Source organism: Populus trichocarpa, chromosome 2 (genome assembly GCF_000002775.5).
Source record: "Populus trichocarpa isolate Nisqually-1 chromosome 2, P.trichocarpa_v4.1, whole genome shotgun sequence".
Taxonomy (NCBI): Eukaryota; Viridiplantae; Streptophyta; class Magnoliopsida; order Malpighiales; family Salicaceae; genus Populus; species Populus trichocarpa.
This window is the reverse complement of record NC_037286.2, coordinates 22,549,181-22,568,685: the sequence shown is the minus strand read 5'-3', so window position 1 is coordinate 22,568,685 and position 19,505 is coordinate 22,549,181. Positions and strand designations below refer to the sequence as shown.

General features: G+C 35.7%; 1 protein-coding gene across 1 annotated transcript; it reads right to left on the bottom strand.

Moving 5' to 3' along the window:
• Nucleotides 1-3,012: 3,012 nt before the first annotated feature.
• Nucleotides 3,013-19,443, bottom strand: LOC7466186 (histone H3-lysine(4) N-trimethyltransferase ATX1). Its single transcript, XM_024595660.2, has 25 exons — nt 18,631-19,443; nt 18,318-18,369; nt 18,162-18,236; nt 17,834-18,053; nt 17,035-17,158; nt 16,816-16,920; nt 15,990-16,192; nt 15,659-15,751; nt 15,401-15,498; nt 14,772-14,942; nt 12,559-12,702; nt 12,227-12,274; nt 11,808-11,925; nt 11,665-11,730; nt 11,531-11,592; nt 11,230-11,286; nt 8,249-8,317; nt 7,923-8,121; nt 7,291-7,575; nt 7,110-7,171; nt 6,947-7,024; nt 6,663-6,758; nt 6,291-6,394; nt 6,074-6,220; nt 3,013-3,391 (listed from the first exon to the last, which is right to left on the bottom strand). The coding sequence occupies exons 1-24, from the start codon at nt 19,215-19,217 to the stop codon at nt 6,079-6,081; spliced, it is 3,258 nt and encodes a 1,085-aa protein (XP_024451428.2). The 5' UTR covers nt 19,218-19,443; the 3' UTR covers nt 3,013-3,391; nt 6,074-6,078.
• Nucleotides 19,444-19,505: the final 62 nt, after the last annotated feature.

The window sequence follows — 19,505 nt, the reverse complement described above, 5'->3', positions numbered from 1 at the left end:
GATGTTGAGGATTGTCTAGAGAAAAGAAGTAAACCTCCCATAACTTATTGAACTAAAATGAATCAAAAAATAAAGGAGAAGTACCTACCTTAGTCTTATAGAAATAAACTTTTAGACCTATGGAACAATATAAGATAAGAGAACAAGTTTGTCAATAAGTATAGAATACAATTAGTGATTACACGATGAGATGTGCTATGAAAAAAAATAAAGTCATGACTTTATGTAGATTTTATAAAGGTTTGAACGATGATTTCAGAAAAGTGATCATGCTCATTGATGATTTTACTCTTAACCAAGCCTATAATTATTTGATCAGACTATGAGTTACTTATACAGAATAAATGAATAAAGCATCAAGACCCTCATAATGCCTCTTTTAGATCTAAAAATAGGAATGACAATTCTTTGTTAGGTGCTTCATCATATAGACTCAATCCTAGTTGTGCCCAAATTTATAAATAATATAAGAGAAAAGGTGTTGTTAATGAAATGTCTAGATGGAGGTTAAAGGTTTAGTGTGCTAAAAGTCAAGATTTTGATCATATATTTTTCAACTACACCTTTAAACCCTTAATCATCGAAGAAAATGAAGATACAGTTGAAAAGAAAAACTATTGTGTGCAAGTGTATGAACTCAATTCTGATGACTTTAGTGACTTAGATGAAAAGGTTGTGCAAAAAACGGGACTTAGCACTATAAGTACAAATGAGTCTTAAAATGAGATTGATAAAGAATATAATAATTCTGCTTTAGTGATAGAGAAAGAAGTTTTAGTAAACTCTATATGGAATCGTTTGAAGAGGTAAGTATGGTCTTAGAAGAGTTGTAATATTAGTCATCTTAAACTACTTGATTCTCCACCCACCATGCTTGATGTCCAGCACGTCAAAGGTTTAGAGCAACATGCTTCTCACCCCCTCATATTTGACGTCCAACACGTCATAGGTTTAGATTATAAAACAAATTCAAGCAAGTAAAGAACAACACAAATTTCAAGCTGATTTATATAAGTATCATGATGAACTTTATGTTAAAAATTATTTCATGATACAAATTGGACCTGAACAATGTCATTTGAAAACCAATCATAAATTTCAAATAAATAGTGTTATACCATTCTAGGTGTTGTAAAGGATTGAATCAAATAGTTATATCATTAAACTGCCATTAAATTTTGATATTAACTTTACTTTTGATATGAAGAACCCCATTATATATAAATTACAACATATCTTTGATGCTTTTTTGAGATTCGTACCTCATTATCCTTATCATTATCACACAAAAAAATATATTAATGCTACTTTGGAATTATATATAAGTTAGGCGACTAGATTCAGACTATATATAAATTACTAGAGAGACATCACATTAACTTGATCATGATCTTTAGGAACATTTTCAGAGCCGCCTTGAACAATATTCAACGAGATCAAGTTCTTCCAATTTCAAGAGAGATGATTGAGACACTAAATCCAAGAACATGATTCACACATGTATTTGATCATCGACGATGAAAGATAGCCCAACCTAGTTCTTTATTTTTTTTTTGAGATTGGACTCATTTAAGCCCAAGATATTATATTTTATTTGTCTTTATTATTGAACTTAAGTTCATATTATTTTATTAAAGTTTTATTAATTTGTAGGTTTTAAACCCAAATTTAATTATGATTAGAGTTTTATTATCTATATGTAATTTTCTTGACATCAAGATCCTTTTTTAATGAATTGAATAAATTTACAAATTTGTAGATTTTTTCCGACCCCTACTCTCTCTTCTTCACTTCTTGTTCTTTTCTTTTTTTTTGGCTTCTTCTTAGCTGCTGCTTTTCTTTTTTTTCTTTAGCTTTAAATCTCCTTTTATCACATGCTCTATTCTATTTGACTTTCCCACTCATTAAAGCATTCCAGGTCTTATTCTTCCTTAAATCGGGAACAACAATCTTCATACATCAGTCCCCAACACGTTCCAGCAAAGTAAGCACTTGGGAATCTTCATAGATAGTGCGGCAAATTGTGGCAGCAGCTGGGGATGAAATAAGATGATCTCGCCTGCTTTATCTTTTCTTCTAATTAGAGACTTAAACAAAAATCCAGAACAAAGAGAACCCAATACCAATCAGCTTGGTATGTTCATGATGCATCAAATTTCCAGCCCAACCATAGATGCCACTAGCAATCACAAGATTCACAACATGCAAGAAACAACTCGCATTATGTTAGTCCTGACTCATAAGCGCTCATATAGTACTTCAGTGACACTCCTCCAGTGGACTGAATATCACAGAGAGATTGTATCCTCCTGGAGTTCACCTGGATAATTAGAATCAAAGATTGTCCATGGCGCCACCAATAGCACTACTAAACTGACATGCACTACAACTCCCAAATATCTTAGAATCCATTTTGTGACTTGCGAATGCGTTTTTCATGATTCCCAAGATCAACTCCGTAGCACAAAAACAAGGTAAAAATCAGTCTCTATATCAATCACCAGTGCCAACTACCACAGTGAAAGGAGCAACCTGCTCAGAGCTTGCAGGATCAGTAAAATAAAAGAGAATATAATGGACACCAAGCTTGAAGCCAAAGAAATCCGGACTTGGATTATCCATTCCAAATTAAGAATGCAAGAGGATTCCGTAACATGAGAAGCCAATTGAAAATAAAAATTTGTTTGGGATAATATTCACTTGCTTCAAGAGAAATTACTAAAAGAGTTTGTAGGTTAAGCCTAGAAAGATTCAGGAAAATGGACTCGGGCATTGGCCTAATTTTGATAGCATTCCCTGTGGCCAAATATTAATAAATGCCTTGCAATAAATGCAATCTATAGCTAATACAGATAATGCCTTCATCTATGAAAATCCAATTTCAACATAAATGGCAACCAATATTTAGTTAGAAAAGTTTTCAAATGATAAATTGCAAACTTGAAAAATGAAAAGCCTTAAACAAAATTATAAAAAGAAATGCAAAGAGAAATCAAAAGTTTGGACAGATCATTGAAATGGATGAATAAAGGGTGAGATTTCATTTATATCTAATTGCATAAATATTAGTGTACCTGAGTAAAGTTACAGTGTGAGGCAAAGTGCCCACCTGTGAGCTGAACTAAGATATTTTATGGACAAGTGAGATCTCAATTTGTGAATCAAGGTTCAGAAGTGGGGAAAGAACCAGAGAGGAAAAGAAGCTGAATCACTTAATATTTCTTTACGGCTGTAACATGAGAGAACAGTACAAGATTATAGGACCATGGAAACAAAAGAACATGACCCTTTAGCATTGACAGAATGGTATGCTAGATGAGCAAATTGTGAAGAGGAAACAATCAGTCTTCAAAAGGATTTCACACGGGCATATCCGGTAATTGAGAAATCTCTGCACAAAGGAATTGGAAAGGATTATCAGTACAGGGTGCCAAAGGAAAACTCTGCTCAAGCAGCATTTTGCCAAAAGAGTGATGTGATCTCAAAAAAAGAAAAAAGGATTTGCAAGAGGAAAAATAAAAAGCAAGAAAAATAAGATCGAACCAGACAAACATGAGATACAATGGAAGATTTGACAGCATGCACTGAATGGAGAAAGATAAAAGGGCAATACAACAAAGAAGTCTTGAAGACACGAGTGTGGTAGTGCAAATGCATGCCCATCTGTGGATGGGATCAATTTTCATGGAATGAGATGATGAGACCATGAGACATTCAATGGCTATATTCCTTGTCTTCAGAAATTATATCTACCACCAACTTATCTCAAAGTTCCCAATAGTGTTTGCTTCATGGCTTGCATTTATTCAAATATTCTAAGAACTTGAGGAGTAACAATAATATTTTCTTTGTTACAACCTTTAAAATCTCTATTGACCCAAAGTGAATTATAGTTGATTCAATTGAACCTCATTTGTTTAGTTGAGCAACCAAAAACAATTCTTGCTAAAGGAAGTGTTGATTGCCTTATTCCCATAATTACTTGAACTCCATGGTTATGTATTTCTAGAACACTTAATTAAAATGTACATCTCAACTCAACTAAGCCTGGACCATATATTAACTGGAATACACTACATTAATATCCTTCCTCTTTTTCACCAATTCTGAATTCATATTCGTTGGATTTAATAAAATTATATTTTCTACTATCAACCTACACATCTTTATACTGAATTGGGACATGGCATGGAGAGACATATGACTACCGAGAAAAATGGATGAACTTCAATGAATTGGATGAGGTTAAAATAGAAAATAAGAAATGTGGTGTTGACTTTGGTGCATTTTGATAGGGCTTCATGACTTCTCAGGATTGAATATAATTGATGAGAGTGATTTGGGATAGAATAGTATGATAATCCTTTTGAAAGGCTTCATAAGGAGTTTCCTTAGCTAATGCTTAGAAATGTTTCAGTTATTGTTTTTGTTTGCTTTACTTGTAGGAGGATACCTCATTCCCTTTGTTTTAAAAGCTAATTTATCTCTTTTACAGTTATATTTTTCCTTTGATAAATAAATTAAATTTTTTGTAGTTTTGCTTAATGGACAAACATGGGACAAAGGGAGTACATTGCTAAACACCATTTCATTTTTAATACAAAAGAACATGTTTAGCAATAGAAGAAAATAATTGAAGTACTTGTAAAGTATGTGATTTCAAACTATAGATTTTCATTGTAGAAGAGCATGTTTCTTTGGAACTCAAGAGCACAATCACAACAGATAAGCATATACGTATCGCAGTGTGCCTGTTGTGATTCAATTTGTGAATTACAAGTTAATTGAAAGGATTTAGTTTTGTTTGCTACCTTGGGAGAAATCCATCATCCAAGCCATTTAGCATTCTCACCATAATGGCAGAAGATAGCATAAGTGATAGTTTAACAATAGCAAAAGTAACTACAAAAAGCAAAGTGTTCAATTCTTCTCGGGTGGTCATTCAGCACCCAGGTGAACAAAAATTATCAACAAGTAGCAGCACATCATTAGTAGGTTTCATAAATCCAAGTATCCTATGCTTTGGGAAATTCATACGCTTGGGCACCAGGTTTATTAGAAGTATATACAGGACTAAACCAGTTTAGATGTACCCCACACCTCATGGATTCAATGCTTTCATTGAAATGAAAAAAAACATCTCTTCAACATTTTGGTTTCTGATCCTTTTCCCACCAGAATAATCTACCATGGACACTTCTTCCTTGACTAAAAGAACTTTGAGTAATGGAATTACTGAGTGTTTTAGTTGAGTTTGAGGGCAGAGGCCATGTGTTCTCTGCTAGAAAAAAAGAGGCAGAGGTAGACCAGTCTCATAATTCTGAATAAACTTTCATTCAACTCAAACTCTCTTAATTCAAACACATCAGAAGACACCTAAATAGACTTGCTAGGATAACAAAGTTACAGAAACATGCTGCAGAACTTCCTGAATAACTAACCACTAACAAAGACACTATAAATATATTGCTAAAGAATCCTGACCACTTAGACATATACTGGCTCGCACTACAAGAAAATAGAACAAATTGAGCTAAAAAGCTAGAACTTGGAAAACATAAGACCAAGTCAGCTACGTTAAAATGCTTCTAACATGTTCTTCCATCCTCATCTTTTTTCCTAGCACCCCTTCTTCCAGCTACTCTATTCTTTATTGCTACAGTAACCTCGGATTACTATTTACAGCTACAATAACAATCCCAAATTTTTTATAAAAGACATCATTAATCAATACCAATTCCACGCACATCAAACTCTAACCCTGATTCTCACCTAAAATCCCAAATTCTCCACTGCCCACCACAAATCCCTTTGTGGGACAAAAACCAAACTTGTCCTGCATCAAGCTCCTTTCTTATTTAGCTTTCTCATCCAAGTTACATAACTTACACAATGTTCTCATGCCACTATGACCTAGTGGTGCATATATCACTATCTGGGTTCTTCATGTGATTGTACATGCCCTTCTTTCGTGTATTATCAACCTTGTATTTTGTGCATTAATAAGCCACACTGGATTCAACAAACATGAAAGAGATGCAAACAGACGAAGTAGACCTTTAATTCTGCTCACCTCTTTTATTCTCCTTTCCAGTCTGTCAATTCACTGCGTGGAGCATAGAGCTTTGCCACTTGCTCCTCAGCTTCTGTGTCATTAACCACACCACGGCATCGAGGGAAGCCACAATAGCATGCTAGTTTTTCTTCAATTGAGAAAAATCTGAAAGAAATGAAGTCAGCATCCCAGGGGAATAAAAAGGAACTTTTATCACATAGGAGTCGAGGGAAACCTATAATCATATGTGAGCTCTTCCCATCTTTTAATATCTCTCTTTGCAAATATAATTATATGCTCATCACCATTAACGCTTATAACTCTCGAATAGCAATTGGGCTGCAAAAAAAGCAAAAGGAGATATAGCATTTGGTAAAGCAAATGTAGAAATAAATAGCAATATCAGAAGCATATTACCATGTGACCTTTCATCTTCAAGCAAGTTTGAAAAGTTAAAGCGAGAAAAATGCTATAAAGTTGGATAAATTTATCAGTCATAACTTAATCATAAAGCTTTTCTATAAATCATATATGGCATAGACCTTTTCATACATATTTTCATATCCAATAGAAAGGCTATTAAACAGGATGAACAGATGATACACACCTCACACGAGTGATTAATCAGATGAGCAATACTTCCAGCCCTTGTGGCATCAATGACTCGTTTATCATCAATTCTAAACATGTAAGTCCCAGCACCCTACATTAACAAGGAAAAGAAAAGGTAAACTTCAATCTCAACAGCTTTCTAGAGGACTTCAACAAAGTAAGCCAACCTTTCAGAAATAATCACATTAGTTTTAGGATGATAGTTTGTAGTTGTGCTAGATGACAAATACATGCATACAAAGAGTAAGGACAATGGCAACATTCTCAATAGAAACATACCACCAATGAATTGTATATAAAGCGCTCTCTCCTATCAGCTATTGGAGGTCTGACAAGTTCACCAGTATATTCAATCACCTAAAAAATCATGTATTTGTAAAGAATCAATTCCAAATACAAGTCGAAAAGAGAAATATCATATCACATCAGCAAATTAATTTACCATGTCCCCAGCCCTATGTGGATGCTTTGCAAAGATGCCGAATCCATGGATTCCAGATTTGCCTATGGCATGATATATTTTAATGATCAGCAAAAGAAAAAAAACAACCACCATGTAGAGTCCCAAATGCTCCTTCAAATAAACTGGAAAATTCAAATAGAAATTTGAAAAACCAACTTACCAAATGCTAATCTCTTGCGGAAGGTCTGCCGCATGTGTTGATACTTTTCAGCCATAGAGAGAATGTTACTAGGAGCACTAAGCCGAGAGGCTTTTAGCCTTTGAAGACTAGAAGAGAAGACAGACTTTATGAGTCCATTGGAAGCAATTGTACATCCTGATGATTCATGTTGAGAGTAACCGCCAACCAAGTACGGCTGATTCTCTACAAACAATCGCTTCAAGGATGCAGCAGCGAGGGCTTCCGGTTCTTTCCGCCCCCTTCTTCCAAAATAATTGTAAGGCTCTGCAAGGATAAAAAGAAAGATATAAACAAAAATACTATTCAGACATTTGAACTGATAGATTCTATAAAGCAGCTACACATATAATAAGGAAAAGTTCGCCAGAAAAGATGCAACTACTATATGCAACCAAAGTTATTAACAGTTCATATAAAACTCTGCTGCCAACTCAAAGACCGGAAACAAAGCCCGAAGGAAGGCATGCTTGAGAGAGAGTGGAGATGGGTAAAAGGTTCACAAACATGTCATTGCACACACATAAGTCAGAGAGTAGGAAATAAATATTTTACGAAGTAATTGGCCTTGTAGTACTGCAAATAGAACCACACAAGAATACAGAAAAGCGTACCAGTACGAGCACAGCCAGATGGATTACACGGTGGGATGTAGTCAGAACACCGACGAGGAATTCGACCAACCCGTTCATCTGTGACCATACGGTCATTAGAAGGCTGCCTATGCTTCTTGCAAAAGGAAAGTAAACGAATGCACTGATCTGCGTCATCTTCATCTAGAGAAAGGAGATAGAGTCTGTCCTCATCCTCAAGCTATGCAATCATAAAAGAAAGATAAAATATAAAAATGCAGACATGCAGGCAAGGACATGTAAAAATGAGAATGAGCACACACACTTGCAAACACAGCACAAATCTCTGAATGCTTGATAAATAATACCTCGACGCAAAGACCAGCAGCACGTGCACAAAGTGGATGATATGCTACCCGACAAGTATTATTTGAACACTGTATACAACAAGCATTTCAAAAGGGTTACAACTAAGTACTAAACAAAAAAAATGAGAGAAAGAAAGAAAGAAAGGAAAAGGGCAAGGGATGATAAGATACAAGTGAATCGTTAGATAAAATGGTATTAAAAATTAGCTATTTTATCCTTCTCTTGCTAGGCAAAAAGGTCTCAGATATTAGCCTTCTTTCATTGTTTTCATAAATAATGAACTATAAAGAGCTGATGATGGCAAAAAATAGTGCACCCAGTAGAAAAGGTTAGCCTTTTGTGAGAAAGCAAATTCCAAACAGAAACTAAAATGACAAATCAGTCCCTCAGTTCCAGAAGGCATCTGCAGAAAAAGAAGTTGAAGCTGCATACTTCAACTTGTACTGAATGATTATCACCAGAAATTTAAGTGTGGGAAATTTATAAGAATATACACTTCTTAAATAGCTATACAAGACCCTATCACCTAATATGTGCCAGTTGTCACGATAGTGGAAAGATGATGCATACTTGTCTATTCTTAAATTACCCAATATAGCTAGAGATATGTGGGACGGACAGGCTTTTGATATTTCTAGAGAATCTCCAGAGATCCTGAATAAAACAGAGGAAATTGCATGGAAACACTTCATGAGCTCTAGAGGAAAAGGCTTCTGAAGATGTACAATTTTTGCAATTATTTGCAGTATCTGGTTGAAGCAGAGGTCTTTGAGGACCAATCTCCTTCACAGCAATTATTAAGGAACATGATAGTTTTACGACCTTTACAAAATTCTGATTCAAGAACTTCCAATATCTCTGAAATTAATGTTCAATAAGACTACAAATTGCCATATTTTTTATTCTTACTTTTTACTCTAGGAGGATGCCCCATTCTCCTTGTAAGCATTCATTCTCCAGCATAGTAATTCATTCTTATTTCATCCATAGTTGATATTTTATAAGAGTATTCATCTTAGAATATGTAAAAAGTTGAATCCAAGGAAAAATTTTATACCAACTGTTTTAAAGATTTAGAATCTCTCATGTACTTCCTTGGAATGGAGATTGCTCGGTCAAAAAAAGGGATTGTTGTCTCCTAAAGAAAGTATGTCCTTGATCTTGAGGAGACTAGAATGAGTGGTTATAAGCCAACAAGTATCCCAATAGATCCTAATCAGAAACTTGGTGATGACAAAGAAGGCGATCCAGTTGATACAACACAGTATCAAAAGTTGGTGGAAAAGCTAATCTATTTATCACATACACGGCTTGATATCGTATTTGTTGTGAGTTTAGCAAGCCAATCCATGCACTCACCCTATGCAAAACATCTTGAAGCAGTTTATCGAATCCTTGAAAAGTACACCAGGCAAGGGTCTACTTTTTCATAAGACAACTTGGCAGACAATAGAAGCATACATTGATGTAGATTGGGCAGGTTCAGTCATTGATAGAAGATCCACATCAAGATAATGTACTTATGTTTGGGGAAATATGGTTACATGGCGAAGTTAGAAACAAATGTGGTTGCAAGAAGTTGTGTTGAGGCAAAATATGGGGCTATGGCTAATGGAGTTTGTGAAATGTTATGGCTAAAGAGAATTCTTAAAGAGCTGCAAGTGTCTATGAATATGTCAATGAAGTTGTATTGTGACAACAAAGCTGTTATAAGTATTGCACAAAATCCAGTACAACATGATCGTACCAAACATGTAGAGATTGACAGACACTTCATAAAAAAATTTAATAAAAAAGATTGATAGTGGAGTTCTATGCATGCCTTTTGTTCCTACTACTCAACAAACAGCTGATATCTTCACCAAATGACTCTTTAGACCTGTTTTGAGTTCTTTATAAGCAAGTTGGGCGTGATAGATATCTATGCACCAACTTGAGGGGGGTGTCGGATTATTATAAAATAAAATAGAAAGTTATATTGCAAATAAAATCTGGAATTATTGTTTCAGATTTTTAGGAGTTTTTGTTTCCTATTTTCTACCCTAGAGATCTGCTCTTTAATTTGACTTCTTGATGTTGTGTCCTTCCTAATTTGGTGGCCTTTTCTACTATAAATCTTGTAATCAGAACAATTGAATAAATAAGAAAGAAAGTTCTTCTTCAAAAAACTACAATAAGCAATACAAATACAGCCACGATTCTTGATAGTTTAAGTTTAATGTTAGGATCCCATTCAGTTTCTTCCAACTCAAAGCTCACATCTAGAATTTTCCTTTTGTATGTCACAGCTTGCCCTTTCTTTAAATAACTAAATAAAATTTCTAATGCATTTTTCATGACTGAAATTCAGTGGTGAAGATCCAAGGGTATTAATTTGCTACATTTTATACGAAAAAAGTAAACTAAAGATCCATAAAGATGATAGCATCACCTGAACACCCTTCAAATAAGTGTATTTCATTTACAACATTAATTAGAGAACTGAATATCATCCTTCTCAAAAAAGGGACATTAAGTAGCCAGTAGTTGAGAGAGAATTCATGGTCTCACTAAAAAGTTGGCTAAGGCTTCTTATATTTCCGATCATGTTAACAGTGCGACTTTTGGAATAGTTGATGGGGCAGGCAGCACATCAGCTGTGACAATTACAATACAAATCTCACTAGCATAAAAGATGGTCCGGTAGGAAGACACAGTTACCATTCACAAGATTTCAATTCAGGAATGTTGAGTCCCTAGCTTTCTCTGCTGGTCATTCAGAGCTTTTTAAAGATGTGCTGAATTTTTTGTGAGCTCCAGAAAATGATAAAATTATTGCAAATGTGCCAAAATAAATTAAATAAGGATGTTTAAACAAGAATAGCTACATACGAATAGGGAACACCAAAAAGGAACCAGGAAAGCTACTCATAAGCACCTGTCCAGAAAGTCACAACGCATATTAACAAGTATATTATCTTTGGGTTAATTTTGAGCTTACTTGGATACAAGCTCCATAAGCTACGCCACAGATACTACATAAGAGCTTCCAACGATCCTAGTCAATCACAAAAGCCAGATTAGAAGGAAAACACATGCACATTGCTTGAACCCAAAATATCATATTGTAGTGATTCTGAAGTCAAGAAGCACTTGCAATACTAGATTACTACAGTAGACCAACAAGTACTCAGAATTTTTAGGTTACAGAGTGTAAAATATAAAGAATAAACCCACACCCACCACAAACAGACATTCTATAGAACAAGAAAATGCAAAACTGAAATAACAAGCCAATGTACCTTATTGATTCTACTTTGCCCATCAATGGGCTCCATTCTCTTGACATCAGATAGGCAAGTTTCTGCAGCACATAAGTGCGTCAATATAAGCCATTACAAGGAAAGATGAAACAAGGTGTAAATTAGATTCTAACCAGGAATCCATATGGCACAAGCCAAATGAGCCCAGCGCCCATCAGTTGTAGGCTTCATAGCACCGCCTGAAAGAAAGTCAATTCACAGATTCAGTAACATCACTCGTTGCTTATAAGAAAGGTGTTCTAAGACAATCACACACCAATAACAGGACAAAGGCAGCATGGTGGTGGGGAGTTAGGAGCCCCTGGTCGGCATAAATTGCATAACCACAGCACACCATCAACAGGTTCTAATTCCCCATAGCATCTGGCGTGGACCTGAGCAGACATCAAATTCTGATTAACTTGATGACGCGACTAGATGGATTATAGATATGAAATTAACTTGATGACGTGACTAGATGGATTATAGATATGAAATGAGATAGAACAAAAGGTAATGTCACTCCAATAAAGAAGAGGAAAAAGTGTTGTAAACAAAGTTAAGTGTGCTGCTTATTTAACTAACAGTAGATGATGAGAAAACACTGTCAATTTTAAAAAACTGCAGTCATAAATACAACCCATCATGCAAAATCCATGAAACTGATTGTAGAAAAACAAGTATAGAAACCCTTACCATCATTCTGCATTTATCACACTGCAGGAACAAATTGTTTTCATATTCCTGAAAACAAAGAGCAGCTATTAGAAATTTCTAACCATGGAAGCATCAAAGTCAGAGAAAAAGAAGAGGAAGAATTTCAATAGCTGGGGAAAATTGAAGACAAAGATGCCCAGAAAGCAAGACAAGTCAGAAAGATATGGTGTCGATCGAAGAATTTAGGAGTTTTTCATTCATGGTTCTTTCATTCCCCGTCACAGGGCAAGGGGTGGTTAAGTAGCGAGTAAGCATGCTGCCCAACCAAACTAGTTCTATCCATGCATTATGGGAAGAAGTTTGGCTTTTACCTCATCCATATGGCAGACATTGCACTTATCAAGGTCTTTCCAGTCAACACGAACAGGTCTGTAACCAACAGGTATGCCTTGATATCTTTCAGATGTTAACTTGCACGTAGACAGTTTGGAAGAATGTATGGATTTTGATAATCCCTGTTAGAACCATTGGAAATTAGAGTAGAGTTACAATAAAAAAAAAAAGGATTTTGAACAGTAGACACTTGCAAGTATGCAATAACACCATAAGCTCAAAACACCTTTGAACTTCCACAAGCAAGAAAATAAACAGAACAACACTTTAAAGACATCAAATGAGCAAAAAGGAAAGGTAGATGAGGCCAAAACTTTTGAAATGGTGGTATATTGCATAATACCCAAAACATCTCAATACTGCAAAGGAAAATTCAAGGAACTTGATCCAATTTAAAAATAAGAAGATAAAAGTTAAATTCACCAGTCCCTTTAAAAACAACTTCACAACATAGCAGAACAAGAATTTATCCTAGATGCGTGTAGCATAGTTTTAGCAAAGTTTTAATCTATCAATAGTGGGTGTCATGCCAACTCAGAGAATGATGGAATATTTGTGATTCTAAGGAATTCTGATTGATGGTAAAAATTTGGATTTGAGGGTTTTCTTTGCTCTGGGGATAGGGAAAGGAGAAAACAATTTGTTGAATTACAGGAGTTATTGTAATTGTAAGCTAATCACATCACAGGAAAGTCTGGGTCTAGATAATTCTGTAAATTACTGTGACAGATTTGTTAAGTCCTGCACATCATAAGTTAGAAGCTCATGTGCAATGTAGATGGTTAACATATTCGGCTGCCTTGTTACAGGGAAAAAAAAAGGTTCACTAAGATCTTCTCTTTGTGAAAATTTATTTAATGGTCAAAGCAAACCCCAAACTCCACACACACACTCAGCCACAGATCCGAATTTTGTGCCCTTCTGCAAAAACCACATTCCAAGAAGCAAACCCATCATTTACAGCTGAACAAGAGCTCATCAAAGCATTTCTATCCAGAATTGATTTGAAAAGTTAAAGGGATTTATTTTAGAAGACCTCTTCCACACATTAATCATGCCAAAATAATATAGATTCCTTCTTCCTAGCTTAAAGCGAACAAAAGAGAAGTGCTCCCATCCTCTTCTCAAGTTCCACACCCCAACCATAAGCATTACTAGCTTCCCTGAAGTTCCACCCATTATGATTCACATCCCACTCATACTCAGCTTCAACAACCAATCTATTTTAATTATTTGATTCCAACATGACCTTCCCAAGTGGATTCCAGAGAAGACCCTTATTGAACATGCAAGCAATTTGATTACCAAGTAACACAATAAGTGCATTTATGTGGGCATTCGAGAGAGAAGCACTCCAAAATTCTTTGGAGCTGCAACATGTTTGTGGTGACAGTGTGGGTGAGAGAAATTCCAGAATTATTAAGAGCAAATTTATCTTCGAAGAACCATTAGGAGACAGGATGGTTATTTTAGCTTCCCAGAGTTTTCAACATTAGGTGATCTGGAGGTATAATGTTACCATAGATGAGATGATACTTCGAGGCAACCAAAAAGTATATTCTATTTCAGAGGATGTTCCTTTCTCCTTACTGTAATTTCACAAATTTTCTTCTTTAGATGAATAAAAAAAAGTGATAGAACAACTCTCTGACACTCCATTAATTTTTTTAGATAACCGAATATTGTGTTAATAGCAAAAGGAATTACAAAAGCTTAAGGGAGAATAAATCATCCTCTCAAATAATAAAGCTAAACAACTTGCATAAAAGAGCTGCCCAGTCCCACTGAATAAGCAAAAGAAACTCCCCTAAGAACACCTGCAGCATGACACCACAAAGAAGAAAGGAAAATTACCTATCCCATAACAATTGTCTTGAAGTGAACTGGTTTCTAAAAATCCTAGCATCCCTCTCCAACCATTAATTGAAGCACTAAGAAGTTTCAGAATCCAATTGAGATTTATACTAATGATTTGAAATCAAATTGCAAAGATGCAAAATGGCAAAAGTAGATTTCTATCTTGACAGAAACTATCAACAAAATTTCACTCCAGACCATTCATTATCCATTTGGCTAGCAAATGAGTAATTCAGAAAAGGTTCGACACAATGGCAGCAGATAAAAATTGACATCAATATAAAATAGGCCAACCATTGAAAATTTTAAGGTTATTGAATACCAAGATGCGAACCTTTAGTAGTTTTATAACTTCAGGATTAGAGAAACCAAACATGTCAGAACCAGATTTGAGTTTTCTTTCTCCTCCACTTTCAGCGCTAAAACCATTAGAATTACCATCTTGCATCTTCCTGATTTTTCTGTATATTTTATCCCAGCAAGCATCTGGAGTGGATCCATTAATCTGCAACAATAAAAAAAAAAATTATCTTCAGCTGCTACTCTTTCAGCAAGTTTTACACTATGTAGCCAAGCAAGCAACAGCAATGATGATGGAATGCCAATCATATTTTGATGGGTAGAAGAAATTTATTGATAACAACATGCCAATATCAAGCAAGTCAAAAAATCACTGATAAGATCTATTCTATCCCATTCCCATCTCGTTATCTCTCAAGGATGAGGGACCATTATATCATGTTTTATAATGCCATTGAAAAAGATGCCATACAAAGTTTGTGTTTCCTCAATCATCTTTTATCTGTACATGAGAAGTGCATAGTAGCAACCTGCAAAAGGGTGGTTATGACCTATGATGTATAGTACAAAGAATCATTTAACAAGATGAGACAAGGAATAGTTAAATAGGAGAATGACTTTGTAATGTATTTGTGGTTTTAAGATTAGTTGATCACAACTAACCTCCTCTCCATTATCCAATGTCACTCTAAATAGAGGCCGAATCTTTGACTCGGCATCTCTCAACACTTCCATTTTATATATCATACGAACATTTGGATCTGAACCCCACAAAGTCGAAACCAAAAAAGAGAACAAGTCAAGGAACTAATACAATCAAGATGACTCAGAGAATGAAAAACAAAAATCTCAGAGAAATGAGATTATGGTGGAAAAGATGTGATACACAAAAGTCCCACTATGTATTTATAAAATAACCACCTTTAATTGAAGTAAACTTCCTCAAAGCAGTATACCCTTCAGGCCAGATGAATCTGTTATCCTGGAAATGTTCAGAATCCTTGACAATCTTTCCTGTGAGGACAATGTACGAGTCTATAAGTGTAAATGATTGGTTGCCACAATGTAAATTAACTGCATATTGCAAAATACCCAGTCTCCCCAATCAAGTAGCAGAAAGATATTGCAGGCACTGTGTTGCTATCAAGAACAAAAAGGTGATAAAATGAAATGCACAAAACATTTTCAATCATGTCTTAAGCTGAAAAAAACACACAAGAAGAACAAGAAAATTCCAGATGCTGAAACTTACCAAGGCTTATTATTTGCAAATCCCCAATTACATATGGAGAAGTACCCAGCCTAGCCAATATCCTTTGAATCCCTCCATCTTGCATGCAATCTTCTCCTGAATCTGTACTCCCTTCATCGCTACTCGCACTCTCACAGCTATCAGCTTTCATGCCATTTTGCAGCTGTAGCATTCTTCTCGAAAGCTTTTGTTCACTGAGATACCTGGTAAAAACAAAATGCCCACTGCATCAGGATCCTAACATTGCATGTAAATTTTGAAGTATTCTCACGGTTTTCTAAAAGAACTGCACATTATAGCTGTTCCAAGTGAGTGCATACAGTGATATTTCAGGTAAAAATATGATAACAAGAAGGTAAAGTGATAATGGAAGTGAAGGCCAAAAAAATATAATGTGCAGAGATCCAATATTGATAACCAACTTTAGGGCCTGAGCATCATCAAGCCTTCAGGACAAAATCCCAAGGATTTTCAATATAGAAAACAATTCAATTGTGGAGCCATTAAAAGGCTGCATCAAGAGCATTATTGGCGCATGCAACCCTGTTTCCCAGGTTTCACCACAGTAATACATGCTATCTTACAAGGAGACAGGCACAAGATAATATGGTCCCTGATATAATAACCTCCACCAACTCAACAAGTGACAAAAGGCATGTCATATTGATAAATTGATAACAGAATTCAGCAATGATACCTATACAGCTAGAAGGATTCACATGCACAGGGACATGATGACAATTCTGGTTAAATAAAAGGTACTCAAGTGTGAAACACCATATTATCATGGCACTTCAATGAAATAAACCCTTAAAATCAACCTTACATTTTTGCTTCTTCCAAGCTTCGAGTGAAACGAGGTTGCTTGCACTTTAGGTGGAAAGAAGAAAGAAGTCCTTTGAGAAACGAGATCGCCTGCTTTGGTTTAATTCTGGTAGTAGAAAGATAAAATATAAAGTCAACCTCAATGAGAAATAGATGTCCTACACACTGGGCAGTGATTGACACAAACAAAATCTCCTTCAAACTTAGAAGAACAACGAACCTTGCAAAATCATGGGTACCAAAAAATTGAACAGATATTGATCCTCCTCCAATATTTTTGCTTATGCCTTTATGATCACCAATAAGTGCTCCATCCACAACAATAGCTGGCCACATAGCATGACCTGCACTAGAACAATTAAAAGATATAGTTGGTGTAAAACCAAGAGGGTAAATTTATCTATCTATAGTGTAATTACAAAGTTTTGACAAATTAATTGATGGTAGAACCTGCATGTACATAACAGCAGAAAACTGCCCAAACATGAGAGTAGGAATCAAATAAATGCAAATGATCCTTTCCACTGACATCCTGGCTCACTAATGCCTGGGCAAACAAGACCATCCAAACTCAAATGCATTAAAACAAGTTGTTAACAAAATCATAGATCTTGTTTCCTTTTCCTTTTCTTTTTATTGCCTGGTAAACCTTTTCTGTAATTCCCTTGATCCCTATGCCAGTAAAATGACCATACATTCAATCAATTGTCTTTCTAACCCAGCACATTGGTTTTCATTGACCCTGAAACTATAGAGCATGATCTAATCAAGATGAGCATGTTGGAAGCAGTCAAAATATGTTTGCAAAGGCACACACAAGAAACAGTTTGATCATATGGTGTCAAACACTAATCTAAAGAAAAAGGATAAGATTTTAGCTCGCAATTCATATGAGTTACAGGACCTTGATATTTCCGAGCATCTCTGAGATGTATTTGGTTTTTTATGGCTAATGTATGCAAAGAGTGAAAACAGATAAAAAAAACCCAAAGACAAAATCTGAGAAATTTGGTGCAGACCAGTAAGTTTGGCCCATATGATATCCCCAGGCTCAAGATCTTGGCAGTCATCCAAACTGGCAGCTAACACAACCATCTCATTATAATAATTTCTATCACCATCTGTACTTTTTACACAGACACTCAGGTTCAGCCGCTCCATCTCCTCACCAGAAATAAAGAACTTTACTTTCTCGTTTGAAAGCATCAAATCCTCTTTATCTCCATCTTCATATTCAATCTGCATTGTAGTTCATTTCTCATCAACAATAGTATCCCAACATATTCTTTATAATTCTAAAGCAGTTCAAATTTTAAACGAGAAAACAAATGGGGCATCAAGCCATACATTATATCGGTTGGTATCTGAAATGTGCCCAACAACACGTCCAGAATACCAATCAGCATCCAGTGGCCAGTAGACCTGTAAAAATCAGTTTTATCATGCACATAACGGAAAGGATAATCTCATAAATCAACAAAGAAAGGTAAAGCATAAGCTTGCCTTGCATGGCAACCCAACGATCAATTTTGGATCAACATCATCAAAATTCAACCTATTGAAGACATAATTTACACACATTAAACAAAAATCACATGAACAACCAGAAACAATTTGGAGGCCAATGCAAAGAATTTTTAAAATTTATGCTACATTGTCTCAAAACCTAAAATGCAGCTTAAAAACATTAAGACTTTTATCATAAAAATCCAAAATCCACCACTCTAATAACTAAAAACATCTACATTGGTGCCGAATCTTGTCAGTAATTTTCACTAAAATTCATCACAATTATTACATTAAGAAAGAAACCCACCTGACCCATCTTTTACTAGTATCTGGAAGGGCCGAAAATTTATCAGAATTCGTAACCAGAGAATCACGCTTCTTTCTCTTAAAATTTCCAATCTTACTATTACTATTGTTAGTATTATTACGGCAATCCCTCAAACGAGGCCTATCAAACCCTAGCAGAATATTAGAATCGACACCCAATCTCAGCAACTCATTGCTCCCAATCCTTCTCCTCTTCTTCTCCTTGTTCAACTCAATCATCGGCTCCTCCTCAAATTCACAAATCTCACTCTTCACCGCCAGCTCAGGCTCAGCGGCGCGTGAAACCAACGAATCATGAAACGAAGGGCGGGGTGGTCGTTTTGGACGGCGAGAATAAACGTAGAGTAACGAAGGAGGATTGTTGACACGTGGATGGTGGTTGGGAAGAAACTTCCGGGCTTTTACTTTCTTTGACATGACGTTGGATGATCCACAGAGAGACGCGGCAGTGTAGACGCGGTCCAACGACACGTAGCGTATAGAAGTGCCCCCGGCTTCTTCTTCTTCGAAATCGAGAGGTGATTTGTGGATTTTGTCTTCTGTATGCGGTTTGTGTAGAAGTGCCATGAGTGAGGAAGATAACCTGACCTGTCTGTAATTTGGAGGAAGGAAAGAAGAAGCGTTATGGTTAGGGTTAGGGTTTGGAGGGAAGGATGTTCCCAGATTATCAGTTTCCCGCCCGCCGTGTGCACTACAAGAGAGAGGGGGAGAGGTCTGAAAGCCAGTGAGCCTGTTAATCAAATGCCTCGTTGATTTTTTTAATTTATTAATTAATTTTCTTTATTTTATTTTTTTGGGGACTGGAGGGAGACTTTTCATAACGCAATATCTGGCAAAGTACTTTTGCACGTGCCA